Source organism: Plectropomus leopardus, chromosome 2 (genome assembly GCF_026936395.1).
Source record: "Plectropomus leopardus strain MGB_pleo_1.0 chromosome 2, ASM2693639v1, whole genome shotgun sequence".
Classification (NCBI taxonomy): Eukaryota; Metazoa; Chordata; class Actinopteri; order Perciformes; family Serranidae; genus Plectropomus; species Plectropomus leopardus.
The window spans coordinates 5,218,311-5,239,622 of NC_142177.1; the positions used below are offsets into that span (position 1 = coordinate 5,218,311).

A 21,312-nucleotide genomic window follows, 5' to 3' on the forward strand; every position below is an offset into this window, starting at 1 on the left:
TTCGACCATCTAAAACTAGCGACCAGCATCAGCTGTTTTTTTTTTCTTTCAGTAAGGTTATCATTGTGAATAAATCTTTCTTTCACAAACTGTAGTCTTTGCTGTTGGTATCTTGAAGCTATATTGTTTATTGCCCAGAAAACATTCCAATATACACTGCGGCATCAGCCTAACAGAACGAATGTAGCCATGTTACTTTTTGCTGAGCTTGTCCGCTCAGCAGTAATAAATAGAGGGGTGGGACTTAGAACTGGTCAAATGCACACTGGCAGGTGTTTGCTTGGTTTTATAAATGTGAAATTTTTTTGGTGTACACATATTTTCTCATGTATATGTGTGGAAACATTTAGCGTAGAGTCTCTTCACAGTTTCATATATAACATCTCAATAACTGCCCAGTCTTTCCAACTTCAAAACTACACTACTGTTACAATTATATCAAGACATGGATTTCACAGTTTGGCATAAGAAATATAACACAGAGCAAAATGTTCTTTATGATTAACTGTTTACAAGCTAATGATCTAGAAAATGTTTAACTCACCCCTTTTTTGGTATGTTGTCTTTTTGTCATTTTTCAAATGCCATTGTACATCCAGTTCTAATTATCCATACCGCATCTCTTTCATTGGCAATACACGTTCATTAAGTGTTTGAGATTGACAAACCCTAGATACTAGGTTATAATTATTCCCAGAAAGCAGCTGGCAGTGCTGTGTATACCCTCCTTCCTCATCAGTGCAACAGAATCCATCTGACCAATGAAACGCTGATCAAGTGTCTGTTCCTTCTAGAAATATTTAAATTAAACTTTTAATCAAAATGTCAGTCTTTCTAAATGAAGTTGCCACTCAAGCTCATTGCCTCCTCTTGAGCTTGTTACTGCCTTTATCAGTGTGACATTTCAGCTCATCTCATCTCAAAGCTGTGAGGAGTGTTGATAGACACGATCTGCCCTCTAATTTCCACACAGCTTTGTGGAGCGAGAGGCCCTGTTGGTCCTCTTCGATTATTAGCCACGTGGATGCTATGGCTTCAAGATGCTCTTGTCATGGACATTAGGTCATTTCAAACAGGAGAGTTAATAATCAGGGAATGGTCTGGAGAGTCCATGCCTCTCCCTCCTCTCTGCACTCAGCCTCCTCTGGGAGCACTGCAAACTCAGTTACATTTGTGCCATGCTTGTGATATATGAACACAGCTCACAGCTCATGATTGTTAAAATAATGATGTTTTCCGCTGTTAAGTGGTGAGACTTGTTCTTTCTCTTTGCATTCTGTTATGGTTTAGACATTTGTATTACAAACACTCCTGCTGTTACCCCAAAGCAGAGCGCTGCTGTTGCCAGATGCAAATATCAGCACACTTTCAACTCCTCAAATACGGCAGCTCAATCAGTGGCCCTGCACTTCAAACTATGACGCTCTAGCATCAGTTTTGCATGTGTCAGTTTCTGTGCCAATTTCTGCTTGTTACATGCTATTAAGTGTTTCTACATGCTTTATTGTAGGTACCTGGACTTGCTGAGGTTCCATGAACTGAATCTACTGGATCAGTGAAGTGTAATTTGACTGAAGCTGATTAGATCTGATAATATTCGACTTAATATTCTTTAAAGCATACCAAAATTAATGTGCTACTCTTATCATCTTCATCAACTAGACAAAAATGCATCCTAGCCCTAACCCCTTACCCTAAGTCTAACTATCCCTTTAAAATTTTTGCTAACCATAACCAATCCCTTCCCCTGGCCGAAACCTAAAAAATTAACTGGAGTAGGGTAGGGATAAATTATAAATTATAAATTATCCTTACCCAACCCTGGTTAATTTTTTTCTTCACCCTAACGACCTCCTTCTTCTTGCCTAAGCCTAATATTTTAAAATTATGATTCACAGAATCAGATTTTTCCTGGAGGTGAAAAATGTATAAATGTTTTTGGTTCTTTTTAGTTAAGCCACACTGTTAATCTCTTTTAAAACTTAATACACAAGTAGTTAGTGTTTGCTTCAGTAAAGTGTTTGTGAATTTCATTCCTATTTTTTTTCTGCATGATTATTTGCATGCTATTCATTTTTCTTTTTCTTTTTTTAAAACTAATATGGATTCTGAGTTTGACATTTATGAAAAGTACTTGGGAATTGAACAATTAATCCAGGTTGTTGTATATCTTAATTAAAAAATAATATAATAAAAAAATAATATGTTTCCCTCTATTATTTTTCTAAAAAAATCTTATAGGCATTATCCGATTCTGTTGTTTTGTTTTTGTTTTTTTTTTATCTTAGACAGGGATGATTTCTTTCTTTATTTCTTCACTGACTAACTATTCCCCCCCTTTATTTGTTACTTCTTTTGTCTTTATTACATAATTAAGATTAATCATATGATTTAGTTATGATTTATGGAGTTATAAATCCCCATTAGAAAGTGCTAAAAATATTATAAAAACAATTCAGTTAGTTGCCTGCACTAACATGTCATTAGAGTTTGTTTTAGTCCCCTAACTTAAACCCAACCCTGCATCTTGCATCCAAATATCCACCCCTTAAAACAAACAAAAAAAACTGGGTCAGTAATCAGCTTACATTTCCAGTCTCCATCTTTGTTTTAATGAACCATTCTGCTGTTATAAAACAACCTGCAGGGTTTTTTTTCCAAAGATTTAATTTCATTTATTTGTGATGAAAAACAGCTTTTTGTACTTCTGCCATGTAATTATCATGGCAAAAGTCTCAGCCATAAATAATGATGACAAAAGAAACACACCAGACCTGCCTCTATTATCTTTTTCTGAAATGGAACTAATGATTTATTTTATTTCCTTGCTTGATATCTGTTATTGTGGCAGCAGTAGTGCTGTAGATCAGAATTGACCCATATAGGCCTCAGAATTTAATCATAGCAGTGACCTGTATTTTATGCTTCTCTGTCTACATTGTGGAGAAGGTAATGAATCTGCCTGGCAATCAGATAAACAATATAGTATCTGGAACAGAGTAATTGCTAAAAACATCCATTGTGGCCCCCTCGATAATAGGAACGCTGATACTGAGGTCAACTTGTGTCGTCCATCTCATTGTGTGTATTTTTTGATAATTTAGCACACAGTGAGGCCCGATGAAAAGGATCAGTCTGATTATTTTCTACCTGTTCTTCTATGCCGACACTGATTTTCATTGTACTGATTGATTCTGGTCAATATTAGTTTGCTGCACTATAGTCTACAAAAACACCCTGTGGATATTTGACAGTTACACACAAGCACACCAAGGCTAAGACAATATGCTTTAAAGGTAGCAAACAGCGGCAAAAAAAACCAAAACAAAACAGACAGTAAGCCAATATCAACATTAAAGTTTTCAAAATCTTTAAGTAGTTCTAAGACTTTTTATGCTTTTTTGGACAACATGCTGTACTATGACTTTTTATGCCACTTTGGACAACATCTATACTGTGACATTTTTTGTTCAATGGGGCAGAAGCATTCTGTATGTTTGTAAATGGATAATTCTGGTTCTGCTGCTACTATCAGTTACAGTATCAAATCAATCAAATCAAATCTTTATTTGTATGGCACTTTTCATACAAAGAGTAACACAAAGTGCCTAACAGAGATTAAAAACAATAACAGAAATGAAAAACATCAAAGAAAATCAAGAAAAATACAGACAGCCTGACCCTCCCACCCCCACATATAAGTACGCAACAAAACACACACATTCAGGTAGATATTCCCACACATATTCGCAAAGGCACCCGAACACCCCCCCTCACCACCCACACACACGCACACATACACCAACACACACCAGCTGGTACTAAAGAGACATGGCTAGGCACTGAGACTTGAGGCGAGGGAGAAGCTACCTTTGGGGGCCAACCTCACTGAGAGAGGTCATGGTCCAGCATTGCCAGGGCGCCGCCCCAGAGACCATCCCAACCCGGGCAGACAGGAGTGCCCGCATGAAGATGTCGAGCCCTCTAGCCACCCGGGCCGAAACAGTCCACGGTACAGCGCCCCCAATGGTGGACCAGAGACAACTCCCAGTCCGGTAGGCCCCGATGAGGAAACACTGGAGCTAAAAACTAACACAATACAATAAGGTAAAGAACATAAAAGCTAAGAACATAAGGGACTAAAACAGTAAAATAAGACAAAGAATACAAGTGCACAGTAAAATAGTTTAAAGATTATAACCGCTAATAAATAAATAAATAAATAAATAAATAAATGGGAGACTAAAACAGTGGAATAAGATAAAATAAAAAACTAGAATAAATAAATAAATAAATAAATAGTTAGTTAGTTAGTTAGTTAGTTAAAAGCCTGATTGAAAAGATGGGTCTTGAGCCTCTTTTTAAAAAGTATCATGACATTGTTGTGATTAAACTAACTGCATTTATCTGGGAGCTTTGCAACACTGGTACAAAAATGAGCAAGAAACATGAAAAGTTTATCCAGATTGTCAAAACCAATTTATTTGGAGTTTAAATTGTATGTAATCACACATTCATTACTAATGTGTTAACAAGAAAACAGTATGGAGAGTACAGGAAGCCAGGCTTCCCAGTATGGATAGTTACAGCATTTTGAGTCATAAATTTACTATTGCTTTGTTTTTTTCTTTCAAAACATGTTGACTGATCTGTTAGCTGGTTTAAAACCTGTCTCAGTGTGTAATGTTCATGTCTGATATCCCATGTCGCTATTTACTTCAGCGAGTACCACATTCCATTAACTGATAGAGCCCTGGTTGATGCATCAAAGGCATAACTCAGTATGCGCTAAACCATAGTTTTCCTTATTACCATGAAACTTTAAAAGCCTGGGCTGGCATTGCTTCAACAACTGAACTTAACACATCATATTTAGGACAGGCATCTATATGGGATAGGCTTTTAGTTATTTTCACACTAAACTGTTGCCCAGTAAAGATGGGAAATACAATCAAATTGTTTATCTAAACCTCTTCTTGCCAGTATTACTATGTGCTTTGGTTCTCACCACATCTAAAAAAAAACAAATCAAGATGATAGATTTTTGTAGACCTTAAGTTTGTAGCAGTTAACTTTCATCAATAGAGTCCAATCAGCTCACCATGTTAGCATCAAATGCACTTTGCCACCATCCACCAGCCTGAGCCCTACACACTTTTCTCCAGAAGTAGAGCGGGTCGTCTCTTATTGGAAGGTCAGCAGTTTGATCCCCTGCTCCTCCAGGCAACATGTCAAAGTATCTCTTGCGTTAGTAGCTAGTAGCTCTATAAGTGTGCATGAATGGTTACTGAGTAGCAAGTGGCAAAGTGCTTTGAGTGGTTAAAAAACACTAGAAAAGCCCTGAACAAGTGCAGTCCATTTACCATTTTTGCCCTCTATAACCCTCTAGTTGACATTGGCTTTATGTTTTTAATTGTTTGGGTCCCACACACCATTCTGCTCCATACAAAATACAAAATAAATACAATAAAAAATATTTAGTTACACAACTCCTCTTGTTGCTCAAATCACCTGTTGCACTCAAAGTCCTATCCTCCTCCACAGACAAATCGAATTATGCTCTTACAAATCTGTGCCTGTGTGCTCTTGAAGGTTGACTTACATAGTGCATTGCACTCAAATTTGTTTTGTGCTCTCTCAAATCTTTTTGATGTCAATATACATCCCCATACGGTCGCCCTCTTAAACAAAGAGTCCCATGGGTGCCGGGGGGAAAAATGACTCTCACTTATTTAGATTCCTGGTGATAATGTTTCATTCCACGCTGTATCTTCCAAATCGATCTATCCTCCCATCTCAATCCATTTTATTTTCTGCAGCCACATCTTAATTCACCACTGACACTATCCCAGCGATGAAATGCACCGTCTCAATTCTTCGTCCTTCTGTCTCCACCTCCAAAGTCTGATACTGTCTGATTTTATTCTTTATTAGATATTTATTGACACCTGTTCTCCTGAAACTGAGTGATTATATCCAGTTTTTTTTTTTTTATCATTATTTGGCTTCAATTTATCATCTAATGTGCAGGATATGATGGGAGCAAAACAGGGGTTAGGTCTTCAGATTGTCCTGTGTGGTTGGCATTGGCAGGCAGCATTTGTCTTTTTTATACTTTAACATTTATTTGTATTACATTTTAATAAATAAATAGTCTCATTTGCCATTTCCCACTACATTCTCTCTGAGAAAGGAAGGTATGACTTCTTCTTCCATAACCTAACTGATAACTTGACCTCTTGTTGTTCAGATGATGGGCAATCACTGATGAGTGGAGCCGTCATTTACCACTGACCAAACTGTAAGGTGGGCAGTTTGCACTGTAATAAAAGGTTATACTGCAGCTAATATGAAATAGCGATGCCATCTTTGTCCATCTCTTTTTGATTAGCTCAACAGAGAAAATCACAAACTTTTTTCTCTCTGGAGATAACTTCTCTCTCAAGGTTTCCATCCAAGCAAGTCTGGTGAACGTTTTGAGAAGGTCAGCAAAGGATCTATAATATACTTTTCTTTTAACTAGTGTGATATACATATTCTCAAAAACAACATAACAGAATGAAAAGGCTGCAAGTGACTCCTCTTTATGTTTATTAAATTATGACATTCCTACCTGCATACCTACCTACCTAGGCTGGCAGACGTGTCTTGAAGTTGAGAGACAGGATTTTTAGGTCAGGGTTTTGGTAAGATGTTCTTGGATAAGGCAAGGTATTTGAGAAAAAGGAAGATAAATATTAGCTGACGGTGAGTGGAGGAAAGACTAGAGTTTTTGTAGAACTGGTGATTAGGTGATCAGCTGCAGTTGTGCAGCACTGTCACGAGAGTAGTGAAGCCACACCTCTAATTGACACACAAAGATAGATAAGCCAAACACACACGCACACACACACACTTGACAGACAAGGGAAGACACCAGGAAAACATAAAATGGAGGACACATACAGGAGCAGGCAGAGGATGTGATGATGGACAGCAGTCTGGACCGTGACAAAATGCTTACAAATCATAGGTGCCCACATGCTTTTGGCTGTGTCATTTAATTACTGATATATATATATTGAATATACTATATATTATATGTAAAAATAATACTTCTCAGAATTCTGAGTACCTGCTTTTTATTACCAGCATCTCCTTGTGCTTTTACTTTCAATATTCAAGTACATTTCAAAATATAAAATTACTTTTGATACTAAAATACAGTAAATGCCAAATATTCAAGACTTTTACTCAAATAATATTATAAAAGATTACATGAACTTCAACCAAAGTCATTTTCTGTACTTTCACTGAAGTGTGGCTCACAGGTACTTCATCCACCACTGGTAGCTGGGTAGATTCTGGGCTGGTAACTACTGAAGATTATTTAATGGGCATGAATGGCATCAATGGAACTTCCACAAAATGTTCTGCAACTTCTCCTCTCACAATAATGTTTCAAGAAGCATGGTGATGGAGTTGGAGTTGATGGTTTATTTCTCTTGCAGTCACCACACTAGCCATCATTATTTCCAATATGAGGTGATGTAGGCATGTTATGCAAGCAATAATGAAAATGTAAGCCCCTTATATGTGCCACATATGAGGGATTTCTGGTAGGTGATGGTCCACGATTTTACAGAGGAATTGTGGATTTAAAACTTCCAGATGATCTGCATATGATCTGAACTTTTGAGTTATGTGATGCAAAACACCTCTTGTAGCATCTGATGCATCATGAGGGAGCCAGTTTCTACTGCACTGATAGCCATAGCATCATGTGACCTATAAAAACCAAGTGTTTCTATTGATATTTTGCGAAATATGGCTAATTTGAGGGTAAAAACTTTTTAGTTTTATTGAAACTGATGTGCTTCCATTAAGTGTATGCCATATTTGCATTTTCAGTTTGTGCACTTTGAGGGTTAATGGAAATCCAATTTATTTCTAACTAGTCAAAAACAATATCACTTATGGAAGTGAGGTAGGTTTTTACTTCCCTTTCATTGTTTTCTGATGTAGAAGCATAGTTATATTTGACAAATTTACATCTTTACTGGTGTACTGTAAACAGTGCATCTCATCTCATAGGTGCATGCTCTCTTTCCTTGCTCCTTCTCTTAGCGTATCCGGGCAGCTCTGTTTGTTTCACTGCTCCCAGGGTTTCCCCTCTGTCCCTGCGCACAAATACATGCCTCACAATTTAGCATCACAGCCAGCTGCCTTGCAGGGAGGCTCAACTTTTAAGTGCACTCCCTGTAATGTCCTGTTGACAGAGTCTGCCAATGATGAAACTGTGAATTATTGTGCAGACTGTTGGATGTATTGAGCATATTTAGTGCAGCATATGGAAGACTATCCCGTTCTTGTGCTATGTCTGCATCTTGTCCACATTTCGCAGCAGTTTGTAACTCTCAGACTCGCTCTTTGTCATCTCCTCTCTTCTCAAACACTTTGCCTCACCCCTCTCAATATGCTAATTTAGCTGTCCTCACCCAGGACCTGTGGTAAATTGCCCAGTGAAGAAGGGACCATCTGACGTGCCGCCATACACTCGAGCAGTTACAGCTTGAACTCAATTTTCGTTGTTAGCTAAGTGTGAGTTAGTTCAGAGGATGTCAAGGAAAGTGTTGATTTATGCCTCATTTAGCATGCAAATGTATGTATGAAACCTGAGCTGTGATTGGCGTCATATTCCAAATAACCTCCTCTTCATCACAGGATTTATTGTTTGTCTCTTTGAATCTGTCTGCAGTGATAAAGAGGCACTATGTTCTCTTAACTATGTAGACAAAGGCCCAAGAAAATAGCTTGCATTTTTTTCAAAATGTAGTTTCGTGTTTACATTGTGTCTGCTGTGCACTTGGGATTTAAGAAAGTCACAGGTTTCACGTATTTGCTAACATTTGTCAAATGTCAAATATAAGTATGATTGAATTTATTAAAATATGACTATAGGTGGTATATTACGCTTCAAAGGGCATTTATTCTACCTAGTACTGACTTTTGTTGTTTTTAACCCTCTGAAACCTGGATCGACATCACTTTTAAAAATATTTTAAAAAATATTAAAAAATATAATTTTAAAAAGCTAGTGGAACATTTTTAAAACTACTTTATACATAATTCATACTAACGTCTTGCAAATTTTCAAGTCATTTCTTCTTCAGTTGCTCATTGGCTTCCTCCCATGTTTTTGAAAGAAATCAAGCCCAGGTTTTAAAGGGTTAACTGCATTCAAAGATCAGGGTAAACTGTTCCTCTTAACACACATGCCTGGCTAATGTGTGTCAAAACACTTGGAGAAAATTATCTTTTAAAAACACATTTAGTAAACTTAACTATATTTATCATTTTAGATTATTTTAGAGAAATATTATGATTTTAAGCCCCTTTTCTCCCTCATTTTACTTATCTATTTTTTCTTTTCTTTTTGGTGTGTGTGCTAATTTTAAAGCAAGTTTTCTGTACTAAATCTCGATGCAAAGTGCTGCTTCACGTGTGGGTCTCTTTGGATTCAAGGACAAAAATGACCAGAGAGATCTGATACTAAATAACCATCAGATCATTTCCTTGTTTTTACTTTTTTGTGCTAATTTTAAGGTAATCTTCTTTCTTGTCATTTCTTCTTAAATCGCTTATTGCATTCTTCCCATGTTTTTGAAAGAAATCAGGCCAATTTGCTCAGGTTTCAAAGGGTTAAAGCTCAGTTCCAAATCACGGGTAACCCCCAGACTTTTAACTGCTGATTTGACTTGTGAGGCAAGATGACCTAGATGACTTAAGAGATTCTATATTTTGACATTAGATCCAATTAAAAGAATGTCTGTTTTGTCTTCAATTAAGTTGAGGTAGTTTCCACGCATCCATATAATGACGTTGGTCAGACAGCTAGATAGTAGTTACAGTCATGCGGCTTAACAGAAATGTAACAGATTTCTGTTTGTTCCAAACACATCTTCTGTTGGTTTCGGTCCGGGGCGGGGGCCCTTCTGTGCGGAGTTTGCATGTTCTCTCCGTGTCTGCGTGGGTTCTCTCTGGGGTCTCCGGCTTCCTCTCACAGTCCAAAGACACGTAGCTCAGGTTGATTGGTGACTCTAAATTGCCCTTAGGTGTGACTGTGAGCGTGTATGGTTGTCTGTCTATATGTGTCGGCCCTGCAATAGTCTGGCGACCTGTCCAGGGTGTACCCCGCCTTCTGCCCGATGACAGCTGGGATTTGCTCAGCCCCCCCCCAAACCTTCATTTAGACAGGTCATCTCACTGAGACACACAGTCTCCCTTTCAAGAGACCTGATAAAAACTAAAGGAGAGACTCACAGGCGATATTTAGTGGCCACAGAGTAACATTTTGTATTGTAATGTCACATGTGAATGACCTGATCTTCCCAATTTCTTGTGTTTTCTAGAAAGGCATTATATAGGGCTACTACTAATATACTTATATACCACTGATTAGGAAAAAACAGATCTGCCACATTGTAAAATGAACGGAAGAGTCACAGGTTTTTCAAAGTGCGCCGTGAGTCACTGGCTGAATGCCTGGACCTCAGTGATGAAGGTATGTGGAGTGTTGTGTGGAAATAGAAGATGGCAGCATTTTGTTAGCGTTTTCCATGGATCACATCACAGTCGCTCCCATGGCTGGCTCGTTGTGTCAGCTGAATTGCTCCGCTGTCATACTTCTTATGGCTCTGTAAATAGATCCACTGACACGCCGTCACCTCTCAGATGTCAGCTTGTCGCCGCCATCGACCATTCGCTCTTCAGCTCCATTTGTCTGCCGCTTCACTTCCTGTGAGTTTGGAAACGCCGGGTAGAGATTTCAGATGTTCTAGGTTTCATAAAGTGTCTGAGATCATTATGGAAGCCAGAGTGAATCTCCCCAGCGTCCTTTATGTTCTCTGTATCAACAATGCTCCTGTGGTTCAATTAGGAGAATTAGATGGAAATGGGCTACATTGCACAATAAACACCCACACACTGCATATGCATAGTGGGGGTCACCAACTGTGTATATTCATATAATCAGGGGGATGTGATGCAAGACTTGCAATGTATGTGAACCAGGAGGACCCAATGTACCATGACGTTAAGTCCTTTAGGCAGTACGTCCAGCATTGGCTGTTTTTTTATCGAATGTGGAAGCTAGCATGCATAAATTATTATTTTAAAAAAAAACAGTGCGTAACTTTTCTATATGATAACTTCTTGTTTTTACATTTCTGTTCACGCACAGATGGAAAAAAGGAATGATACATTGTATAAATCCAGCCAATTCTCATACTTAGTCAACACTTTGTCATGTCCTTCAACGTGTAATCAACACCAAATGTTAATTTTTTAAAAAATTTTTTGTTTACATACATAAAAGTGATCTCAGGCCTTAGTAACATCCTGAAAACACTTTCTCAATGTTGCTTTGCAAATGTTCCTCCTGTATTTTTTTGTAACATTGTGGGAATGTTTTATGTCCTACAAAGTTAAGTTGCAGTTAAAACATTACATTTTATCAATTGAAATGATAAATATCCTTAAAAGCTTCTTTGAATGTTAGATTAAAATGTTGTCTTTAAAACATTATTACAACTTGCAACTAACTTTAGCCAGTGTTGTTGGAACACTCCTGGCTAGCTGGGAAGACTCAAGTGTCCAGGCACCATGATGTCAGCTAACTCAAATGTTAATCTATCTGCGGCAATACTTGACACCGAGAGCAACTGACTTAGTATAAAAATGAACAAACTCTACATATACAGTAGAGAGGGGAGGTGAATTGGTAAAAAGAAAAAATATATTGACTTTTATCCAGGAGACTTCTGTTGTTATGATACTGAAATTTCCAACTATGATATAATACCTTGACCAATATTTATAACCCTGAAAAAATTACATTTAGGACATACGGTTTAAAATGTTTAAAATGAAAAAAATAAATATACTAAAGCTATAATATGATCAAAACGAAGAACAGTTGAATGATGGAAGGAAACATTAACAATAAGAGAAAACATGTTGCAGGGAGTCGCCAAACCAGCATTTTGAATTGTATTGTATTTTTTATATAGCCTGTCTAAGATGTCCACAGTTCCATTCACTTTTTGTAGCACCTTTTGTTTTTCTTGTTTGGCTTGTTTTCAGTATATAATCCTGCATATATACACACACACACACACACACACACACACACACACACACACAGCTGAACTGCTAGTAAACACAGGATCTATGATAAACATCAGGCAGTATTGTTGAGTGAAAAAAAGGGTGAGAGTTGGGTCTTTATTATGTTTGGATTAGTGGAAACTCGGTTATCAGGAGAGGCAGGCAGCTACAAAGAGAGAGGCTGTGGATGATGCCAGCTAACCTTCAGCAGAAATCATTTCTCATTTACTTCAGATTTACATCTGCTCAGTCGTTCAGGAGCCCAGCCTTCTCCTCTCCCCTGCTGGTTATTAGGGAAATGATTCACACTCGATGCAGCCCTAAGAAATACAGTGAATACTTCTGTACTGAGTTTTTGTTTTTAAAGTTACACTGTCGGAAGCAAAAGAAGAAATATATCAGGGTGTTGACTGGAAGAGCTGTGGATCGAACCGCCAACCTTCTGATTTTTGGATGACCTGCTCTGACTCTTGTGACAATGTCTGATAGGGGATTTAGTTACTTGAACTATGAACCTTAATCCTTTGGGCAACAGATGAAAGTAGGGTGTACAAAATTTAGCAGTTAAAGCCTTAGGAATAAATTATTTTGGTATGTGCCCGATGGGTCATTTTGAAACGTAATAACAAATGACCTATTTTGCTGGTTAGGTATCAGGACCCATTGGTATAAAGACATTTGGGTATAAATTAATTTTGACAGTGCATTGATTTGTAGTGGAAACAGGGGTTCCACTGCCACATTCTCTAATTTATGAAAGTAAGACTACAGGATTTAGACCTTGACTTGAAAGTTGGAGGGTTTTTTTTCGTTGTAAAAGCTGAAGAAAATCAGATTCAGATTCTCCCATAAGATTGTGCTACACCCCCCCCAACACTCCGTCCCTCATGAGAATGCTCGCTGTTCCACCTCTTTATTGGAAGCACTGTGAACTTAAAAAGCACCCATGTATGTCAGTGTCCAGTGGGGACTGTCACAGTTGCGTAGGAGCATGGACGAGGACATGATAGAAGCTGCCAGTTAGGCTCTTTTTTAATTTCTTTGGGGAATCTGGATGGAGCCGTGCTCAAGCGGGGGTGTGGGGGTATTTTAGACATGTCTTCTTTTTCCCCCATTTCCTAAAATGTCTCAGTAGTGCAAATGACTTTGGTTATGTGACGAAGGGGAGCTGGGAGGAAAGACGCTGAAAATGGCTTCTGCGGTCCCTGCTGGGACTGGAGGTACAATAGTAAACAGCAGGACAGCAAGGGGACAGCCGGACATGGTTATGGAGGACAGTGTGAATGTCCCCAGCTGATTGGTTTCTTCACTGTACTCTTAACCAGTAATGCTCCTGTGGTTCAATTAGGAGAATTCAGTGGAAGTAGGCTACGCTACGGCAAGTTAGTGGAGGCCACAGCAAGTCATAAGGGTTGAAGGACAGGAAGTACGAAGCATCTGGGTCAGTGAGTAGATAGATGGAGTAGATAGTGTCAATCAAATGTGATCAAAAAGCACTCATATAGTCCTGATGAAGCAAATTTATTTAAGATTATTTAATCAATTAAAAAAAAAAAAGATTAAGCATCCGGTAGGTTTACAAAACCTTAAAAAGAAGCAAAACAAAACAAAAAAAGTTTCATTTTTTAGGACATTTAATAGCAAATATTTTAATCGAAATTTCACTACTAGACTCCTTCAGTTGTATTCAGGTTTAAATTGATTAACTGATGATCACTATGTTAAAAGAATTTTCCAGCAACCAGTCATTTGCATATACTAGCCTGAAAGAGAGGAAGTTTCCACATTGTAAAATCTGACAAGCTGATCTTACTTAACATAATCTTGGAAACCAGCTGTTTCCAGTAAGGAGATCTGCAAGATCTGTTTTCTTAAAATTCTTAAGAAAATACAAAAAAAAAAAAAAGAAAATACAAATACGATTGACTTTTTCATCCTGCAGAATTCAGATATATAGCACAGTAAACTTGGTTAACTGAAGTTGCTAAGATTGAAAGATTGATGTTATTAAACTTGTCATTTTCAAGTTGCAACAACTTCACAAACTAAAGTAAATAAACAAGTTAAACTTTACAATTAGATAGGGAGTAAACATAAATTTAGAGTAATAGTTATATTTTCTGAGGGAATCGGTTTCCTATTTGTTTTCCTTTTTTTGTATGATTGATCTTGATCTTGTATGATTCTAAAAAATAGGAACACAAATATAGTGTGGACAGTAGCATTGTGCAGTCATGTGAAAATAGCAGCTGCTTGACGACAGGCTTTGGAGGTTTGAGAGGACTGCTTTGGGTTTTCTTGTAAAACTGATAATATGGATAATTAACGATGATTACCGCCACAGTGGAAGGGAAGTGAGGTTGTGTTTCTCTCCAGAAAGCAGTAGTGTGGAAAGAGAGGGAGACAGAAAAAAGGATTTTGTGTTATTATTTTTTTTAAGAGAAAATTTTGCAACAGAAAAGGACCTCTGGTGTAAATGGCATTTATTCACTGTAATAATAGCCCACTATTGTCTTTAAAAGGGTTATTTTGTGACACATGATAGAATTTGGGAAGACAGCTCAATGTAGGAAGGAAATTATCCATTGTAAAACAGCACACTTTCTCTCTTAAAGAGGGTTTAAATAGCAACGCTCAATTTAACAGTTTCTAACATTTAGTTAGAAGATTAGGGAGACTGTAAGTGTTAGAAGTCCAGCAAAAGGTATTATCCTTGAGTTTGTTCTAGCACCTCTGCTTCAACAACTATTTGTATTCATTTAGATTTTGACAGGTGCGTATTGGACTATTGCATGCAATGTTTCAGTAAGCCTGAAAGTAAGTGTTAATAACTTACTCAGAATGCAGCTTTGTAACTTTTTGACCCATCTGTCAGACCAAGGTTATTTATATAATGTTACCAGTAAATCAGAAAAAAGTAGCCAATCAGTCAGCATAGCAGATGTGAGTAATGGTGACAAATCTTCATTATGGTAGCAATAAACTCGGTCGCTAAAAAGTTTTTAATTTACAATGGCATCGTCCACTGGCCCAACCTCAGCAACACTCAACATACAGCCCAATTCGGCCTGCAGTAGGATGCCAGGTGGCCTGTGGACGATTTTTGGTTACACAAGTCATAGCTACTGCTACTGCATAGCTACATAGCTACTGTGACATCACCCATTGATTTGTAGACTCCCGTTTCTGAAACTTGAAGATTAGCTTTTTAGCAATCACCATCTTAATTTTTGAGCCAGAAATGATCGTATTTATACAAGAGGTCAGAGCTGTGGAGAAGCAAGGGTTGATTCTGACTTAGAGCCATTTCAAGAACTACAGCTTTTGTCACTTCCATGTTTTTTCTGCCTCAGAGGTTGCTGTTAATTTTCATATGATGTGTCTTCAGTCCTTGGCCTATGAAGAAATGATAGCCAGAAATGTTGCTGCTAACTTGTACTGTACTTTGAGAATTATAATATGTCTCCAAAACCATACGATGCAATACGATACGATATAATAAGATACAATACAATACAGTACTCTGTGATACAATACGATACAGTACAACACAAGACACTTCAATACAATACACTACAATACAATGCAGAACCATACAGTACAGTGCAATACGTCATGATATGATACAATATGATAAGATACAGTATAATATTATATGATGTGATATGATATGATACAATACACTATTATATAAAACAATACAATATGATGCAAAACAATACAATATAAAACAATACTATATAATAAGATACAATTCAATATAAAATAATACCATATGAAAGGATACAGTATGCTATGATGCAATATGATACGATACAATGATACAATATAATTCACTATAATATGATACTTTACAATAAGATACAACATGAAACAATACAAAAAATAATACGTTATATACAATATGATACAATACGATACAATGCGATATGATACGATACGGTACAGTGCTATACAATATGATACAATATGATACAATACAATGCAATGCAGTGTAAGACGATACAATACAATACAACTCTATTGTCAGTTTACACTGAAATTCATTATGTGTTTTCAGACAGCTCCACTCAAGACGTTCACACATAAATTAGACATACAGTTACATAAACAGCACAAACCCATAAAAGCACAACAAACATTCACGACCATGGAACACATCACATAATATCCTCTGTTGGTGGGCATGTTTCCATCCTATTCAGATCTTCAAGGTACACTTTGCTGATTTCCAACCAGCTTTGTATTAAAAACATTGTTGGTAGTGAGGGTTAGAAAAAAAAAAACAGGCTCTGAAATATTCCAGTATTAAAAAGTCTCACTTTTATTAATTGTTGGCGCAGCCGTCAAACAGACTGTGACAAAAACATAATTATCAATGCAAAAATCTCTAATATAAAAGAGATGATGTGCAAGGCACAAATTGGTTGTGTGACAGCAGACAATACTTTCAGTCATTGAGAGGTGGAAGCTCAGGCTCTGTGATAATGAGCACACAGAAAATACAGCCAGCCATGGAAACATGTTCCAGCTACATACCCCATGTGTAATTCAGTCTGACCAACACCTGCACTATCAACAGTCCCATGCCAGCACACCGCCAGTCACTCAGCATCTTTCCTGTCTGGGCCAACCAGCAGCCCGGCGGCCTGGCACGCACCCCGAGCTTCAGCACCGAGCACGTTCTCCTGGGCACAAGGTGCCGCCAATTAGCCACCGTCACTGCTGGCATTTTGGTGGCGAGCCACAGCAGGGTCAGATTTAGTGTATGAAGGAGGCCACATTCAGCTATCACAGCAAAAGCAACAGTCTCCAATCACCATGATCTGAAACAGCTGAAACCAAGGCCGAGTTAAATATTGGTCTCTGCTGTGCTGAACCGTCGCTGAAGAGCTTGTTGGCATGTCTCTAAAGCCTGCCATCTCACCATCTGCACGTTGGTGCACTCATATAAATGTTGTGATTAATTCCACACACTAATCTGCCTTGTTGTGCCTCGGAAAGGCAGAAAGCATCATAATTATAACTTCCACTGATTGTTACTGCAAACTTATTGAATTTACACATTTGTCAAAGTAAATAAGGGCAAAAGTCAAATTCTAAAAGTGAAGTATGTGTTGGCCTTTGCATTTTGATAACCAAATGTATCTTGAAAAATCTCTTTGGTTCCATTTTCACACGTGCATTCTGCAGTATAGTTGACAAAACAGGCAGTAGTTGTATTATAGTGCATAGAGCCATATCAACATGGACGATACCAGCCCTTTAGATTTCTATACTGCAGATATTTTAATCCAGTCTTTGCCCTGAGAATTCATGACCGATCAGATCATTGTAGGCAGAAATAAATGTCAATATTGTACAAAGGGCAACAACCTTCAGAGCTTGCTAGCACTCTGTTCAGGGAAAAGAAAGAAAAGATACCACACCAACATATGAGCACTGAGGAGACTGATGCAGCATGCATGTCGACGTAAAGGACTATGTGCCATTTATGAGACGGATGTGATGGTGCAAAATGGAGGAGGGACAATAAATATTTTTTATGTTATGTGTTTCTTTTTTTTTTCTAAATTTTGGCTTGCTTAAGGGGAAGGGAACATAGCCTTAAATGATTGTATTTTGTATTTCTTTTATATAAAAGGTTTGAAATTCCTGTTTTTGGTTTTTTTTAATGCCGAAGTTACACCATTTATCACATATCACATATCACAAATTTCCAATGGTCCTCAAACACATTATGTGTAACCAACGCAAATCAGATCTTAAAATAGTAATACATTTTAGTAATAGTAGTAGTAATAGTAATAAATGTTACGATTTATCGTAGAAATATCGAGGTCATTATCAGCCTATGCACATTTTGCTTTCATGTTTGTGTGTGTGTGTGTGATGCGTAACCTTTTTTTTTTTGTTTTTTTGCAGTAGAACAGTCGGCTGTCATGCACCTATATTCAGCTAAAGTTAGCACATAACCTGTGTGATGATGTGATTTGTTAGAAGGATTTTTGTTTTGCTTAAGAAATGAGTTGTTTGTTTAGGTGACAACCTGTGCTCTATTTCTGTTGTTTGCTCATTGCATTGGAAAAGAACATTTTTTTTTTCTTAATGGTAGGGGGAGGGTCATGTATTTCCACTTGTCATTTGATTAGGCTAAATGAAAAATATTGTAGCTCGTAGGGGTCAACAGAAAAAAAAAAGAAAATTAATGAATTAAAAATTAACTAACTAACTAAGTAACTAAATAAATAAATAAATAAAAACTTGCACCCCAGTCACAACCCCCTCTCTGGTAAATAACAAACAGTCACTAAGTAGACTTACCAAATAAGATAATGACTCCAAGCAACTACTTCCACAGCTCAGTGTTGACTAAAATTCATGTCAACAGCCGTCACTTCTAATGATTTAACAGCAACAATCAGCTAACTTGACCACAGTGTGTAAACGTGGAATGAATGAAGTAAAGGCAAGTGATAATCGGGCTGACTGTATTTATCTCACAGTCAAAAATGCATACTAATTCTCTTTGTAAATTGTAACAGTATTGACACCATCACCTTTATGACCTTCTGTAATCATCAGTTTGCCCTCACCCCAGTCCCTTCAGTGTCTTCGGAAAGAATATTGCAATTACAAGAAAACAAACCTCGCTCTGTAAAGATGGCATGATAATTGTCACAAGATCAGAAGAAAAAAATAAAAACAACGGTACAAATTAAAAAAAATAAAATAATTTACAGCCTCTGTAGGCTTCCGAACAAATTTCAGAAATGTAAAAAAACAGAGAAAAACCATAGTTCCCTGGTACATGTTCATATGGCCTCTTGAATGACAGGTGTTTTGGAATTAGAGGGACACAAAACCTGATGAATTCCCCCTACACACACTGCCTGTCCCGTCCTGTCATAGTATTGAACAGGTGACAGCTCCAAAGCATACCAAGTCCTATTAGCAATAGTCCCCCATGCATTTACATGTTAATGAGCTCAGTATCAGAGCTCAGCGTTGTTATCACAAGATGACAGAATTGATAAGCCTTTAAAAGAGAGTAATTATAAACATAAAATGACTCAGGAGTAGATGTCCTTTGAAATCCACCAAAGGCTCGTAGCTCGGGCCTGTAGCAGGGCTGAGCGGTGTTTTGGGGGGAAGGACAGCGGCTTTCCCAAGGTTGTGACTGGTAATGAAGAAGGAGGTGGTGTAAGTGAGGGTGCTGCAGGTGGCAGAGTGGAGGTGGAACACTTATCGGATGTGAAGGGTGTTTTCTTGAAACCAATCATTATGTATTATGAAGGCGTTTTGTGCAGGCTGATCCCGAAAGCAAGGATAATTCAGGGCTGAGGTTCTTTGCCTTTTGATGTGTTTTAATGACAAAACTAGCAAGGGAACTCAAATAAATTAGGGCTGTAATCAAACCTGTAAACTAAGAAGCCAAGATTTAAGGGTGCGCAGGCAAATATTTATGCGAGACAGTTTGTTAAAGGTCTGCTTGATTTCCATGTATTTAGTTATTGTCCATAAAAACAGGTTGTTTTTTTTTTGTTTTCCTGTTGTCATCTAACAACCCAGTGTCCACATAAAGTGTTGGTATTGGACATGCAAACATCATATACCTTTCCTCGTTAGTAGGAAAAGATCATGTTTGAAATACTTGCTTTGAGATTCAAAATTTTGTAATACTTCAAAAATACAAATTCAAAAATACCGGATTGTCATGGCAGTAACCCAGCTGGAAATGCATGGAGATGTCTTGCTTTTTTGTGAAGCTGTCCTGGCTGAAAATGCAGCATTGCATTGGTAAAAAGCAAAGTCCCTTCATGGCACTGTTACTGTTAGAAAAAAAGCCATGTCTCAGTGAAAGAAATTTGCATTTTGTGGCACCATCTCAGCTGGAAATGCAGCAGTGGCTCACTAAAAAAACAATCACTTTTTTATGGCACTATCGCGGCTGTAAAACCAGCTCATTTACTTTTGTTTTGGTTCCCATTTCTTTTTTATAGGACAAAAGAAAAAGAAAAAAAAGCTCCATCAGATCATAAATTCGCTGAATCAATGTCAGCATCTTTGATTACTATAAAGTGGTAGAAACCACTTGTAATGCTCTGTTATAAATGAAGTAAGATATGAGGAGAAAGACACTGAGAAAGGGAAGAGACGCAGGCAGAGAGGTGGAGGGAGAGCGCAGTCCCTCCATAGCTGTGTGCATATTCACACGGCAAAATCAATGTTGCTTATTAACTAAACAACTTCCTCTAAATGCACCCATTGATGTTGTGACAGCTCTTATTTGAGATGTCTCTGTGTGTGTCTGTTGAGAGGCGCCGCTGCCGCCACTGCAGCCTTAGCTCTGTGGAGCGGCTTTAATGGCACATCAGTACAGTAAAATGCGAATACAGGCCAGCCACATTCAGAGAGCATCAACTACAGAGGGAGTTTAACATTCAGTGAAATATGAATGTAGCAATGAATATGACAGTGACTCAAATTGTGACAAAAAGATGTAAATTCTGTTTTTTTGTTGATTCATCATAAATAATGAATAAAAAATAGTTTAGACTAAACAAGATGAAAGTCTAGGTTGAGGTCTTGCTGTGAAATCGTAAAATCATTGGTGTAGAATTTAAAGGTTACTTTTTTACATCTATTATATATATATATATATTTTTATATTGCCAATAATTTAAAAAAATGACACCTTCTAAAACTGGACTTCTATGTAAAATTCAATCCAATTTTCTCTTTATTTATTTATTATTTATTTTTGTTACTATCAATATCTTGCAGTAGGAGGTACAAAAGTTTACAAAAATCACCTTTTGGCGGCAATGGCTACCACTACATGCACACCAATATTCCCATAGTATTCCAAATATGACAGTATTGTGAAGTTGAGGAGGGTCATGGAAGCATTTCTGTTTAGATAATCTGGATTAGGCATTTTCCCGAATAAGATGTGGGACATGCCAGAATTGTTTTGTTTTTTTTTGGTATTAATAGCATTATTTGGAAATGTATACAGCCAATTCAGTATATGTGTCTCAACTGGTGTTTTCATTGCAGTTGTGACACACAGCCTCTCGTCTGTTTATGGTGTTTGCTGTGTGTTGTCATTGATACGCTGTACACAAAGCGACTTGCCAACAGTTTGCAAGGCTGAGGTGA

At 37.5% G+C, this 21,312-nt stretch overlaps 1 protein-coding gene across 5 annotated transcripts in view; it reads left to right on the forward strand.

Annotated features, from left to right (window-relative positions):
* The window catches only part of fhit (fragile histidine triad diadenosine triphosphatase), a 407,063-nt gene that overhangs the window by 352,235 nt on the left and 33,516 nt on the right, over nucleotides 1–21,312 (forward strand). Inside the window, exon 7 of one of the 5 annotated variants that reach the window (XM_088083315.1) lies at nucleotides 1,511–2,156. The exons of the other annotated variants lie outside the window; for them this stretch is intronic. Within the exon in view, the coding sequence (XP_087939441.1) occupies nucleotides 1,511–1,537 (27 nt within the window). The 3' untranslated portion in view covers nucleotides 1,538–2,156. Of the gene's footprint in view, nucleotides 1–1,510; nucleotides 2,157–21,312 lie in introns of those variants that run through there. 5 annotated transcript variants of the gene reach the window in all.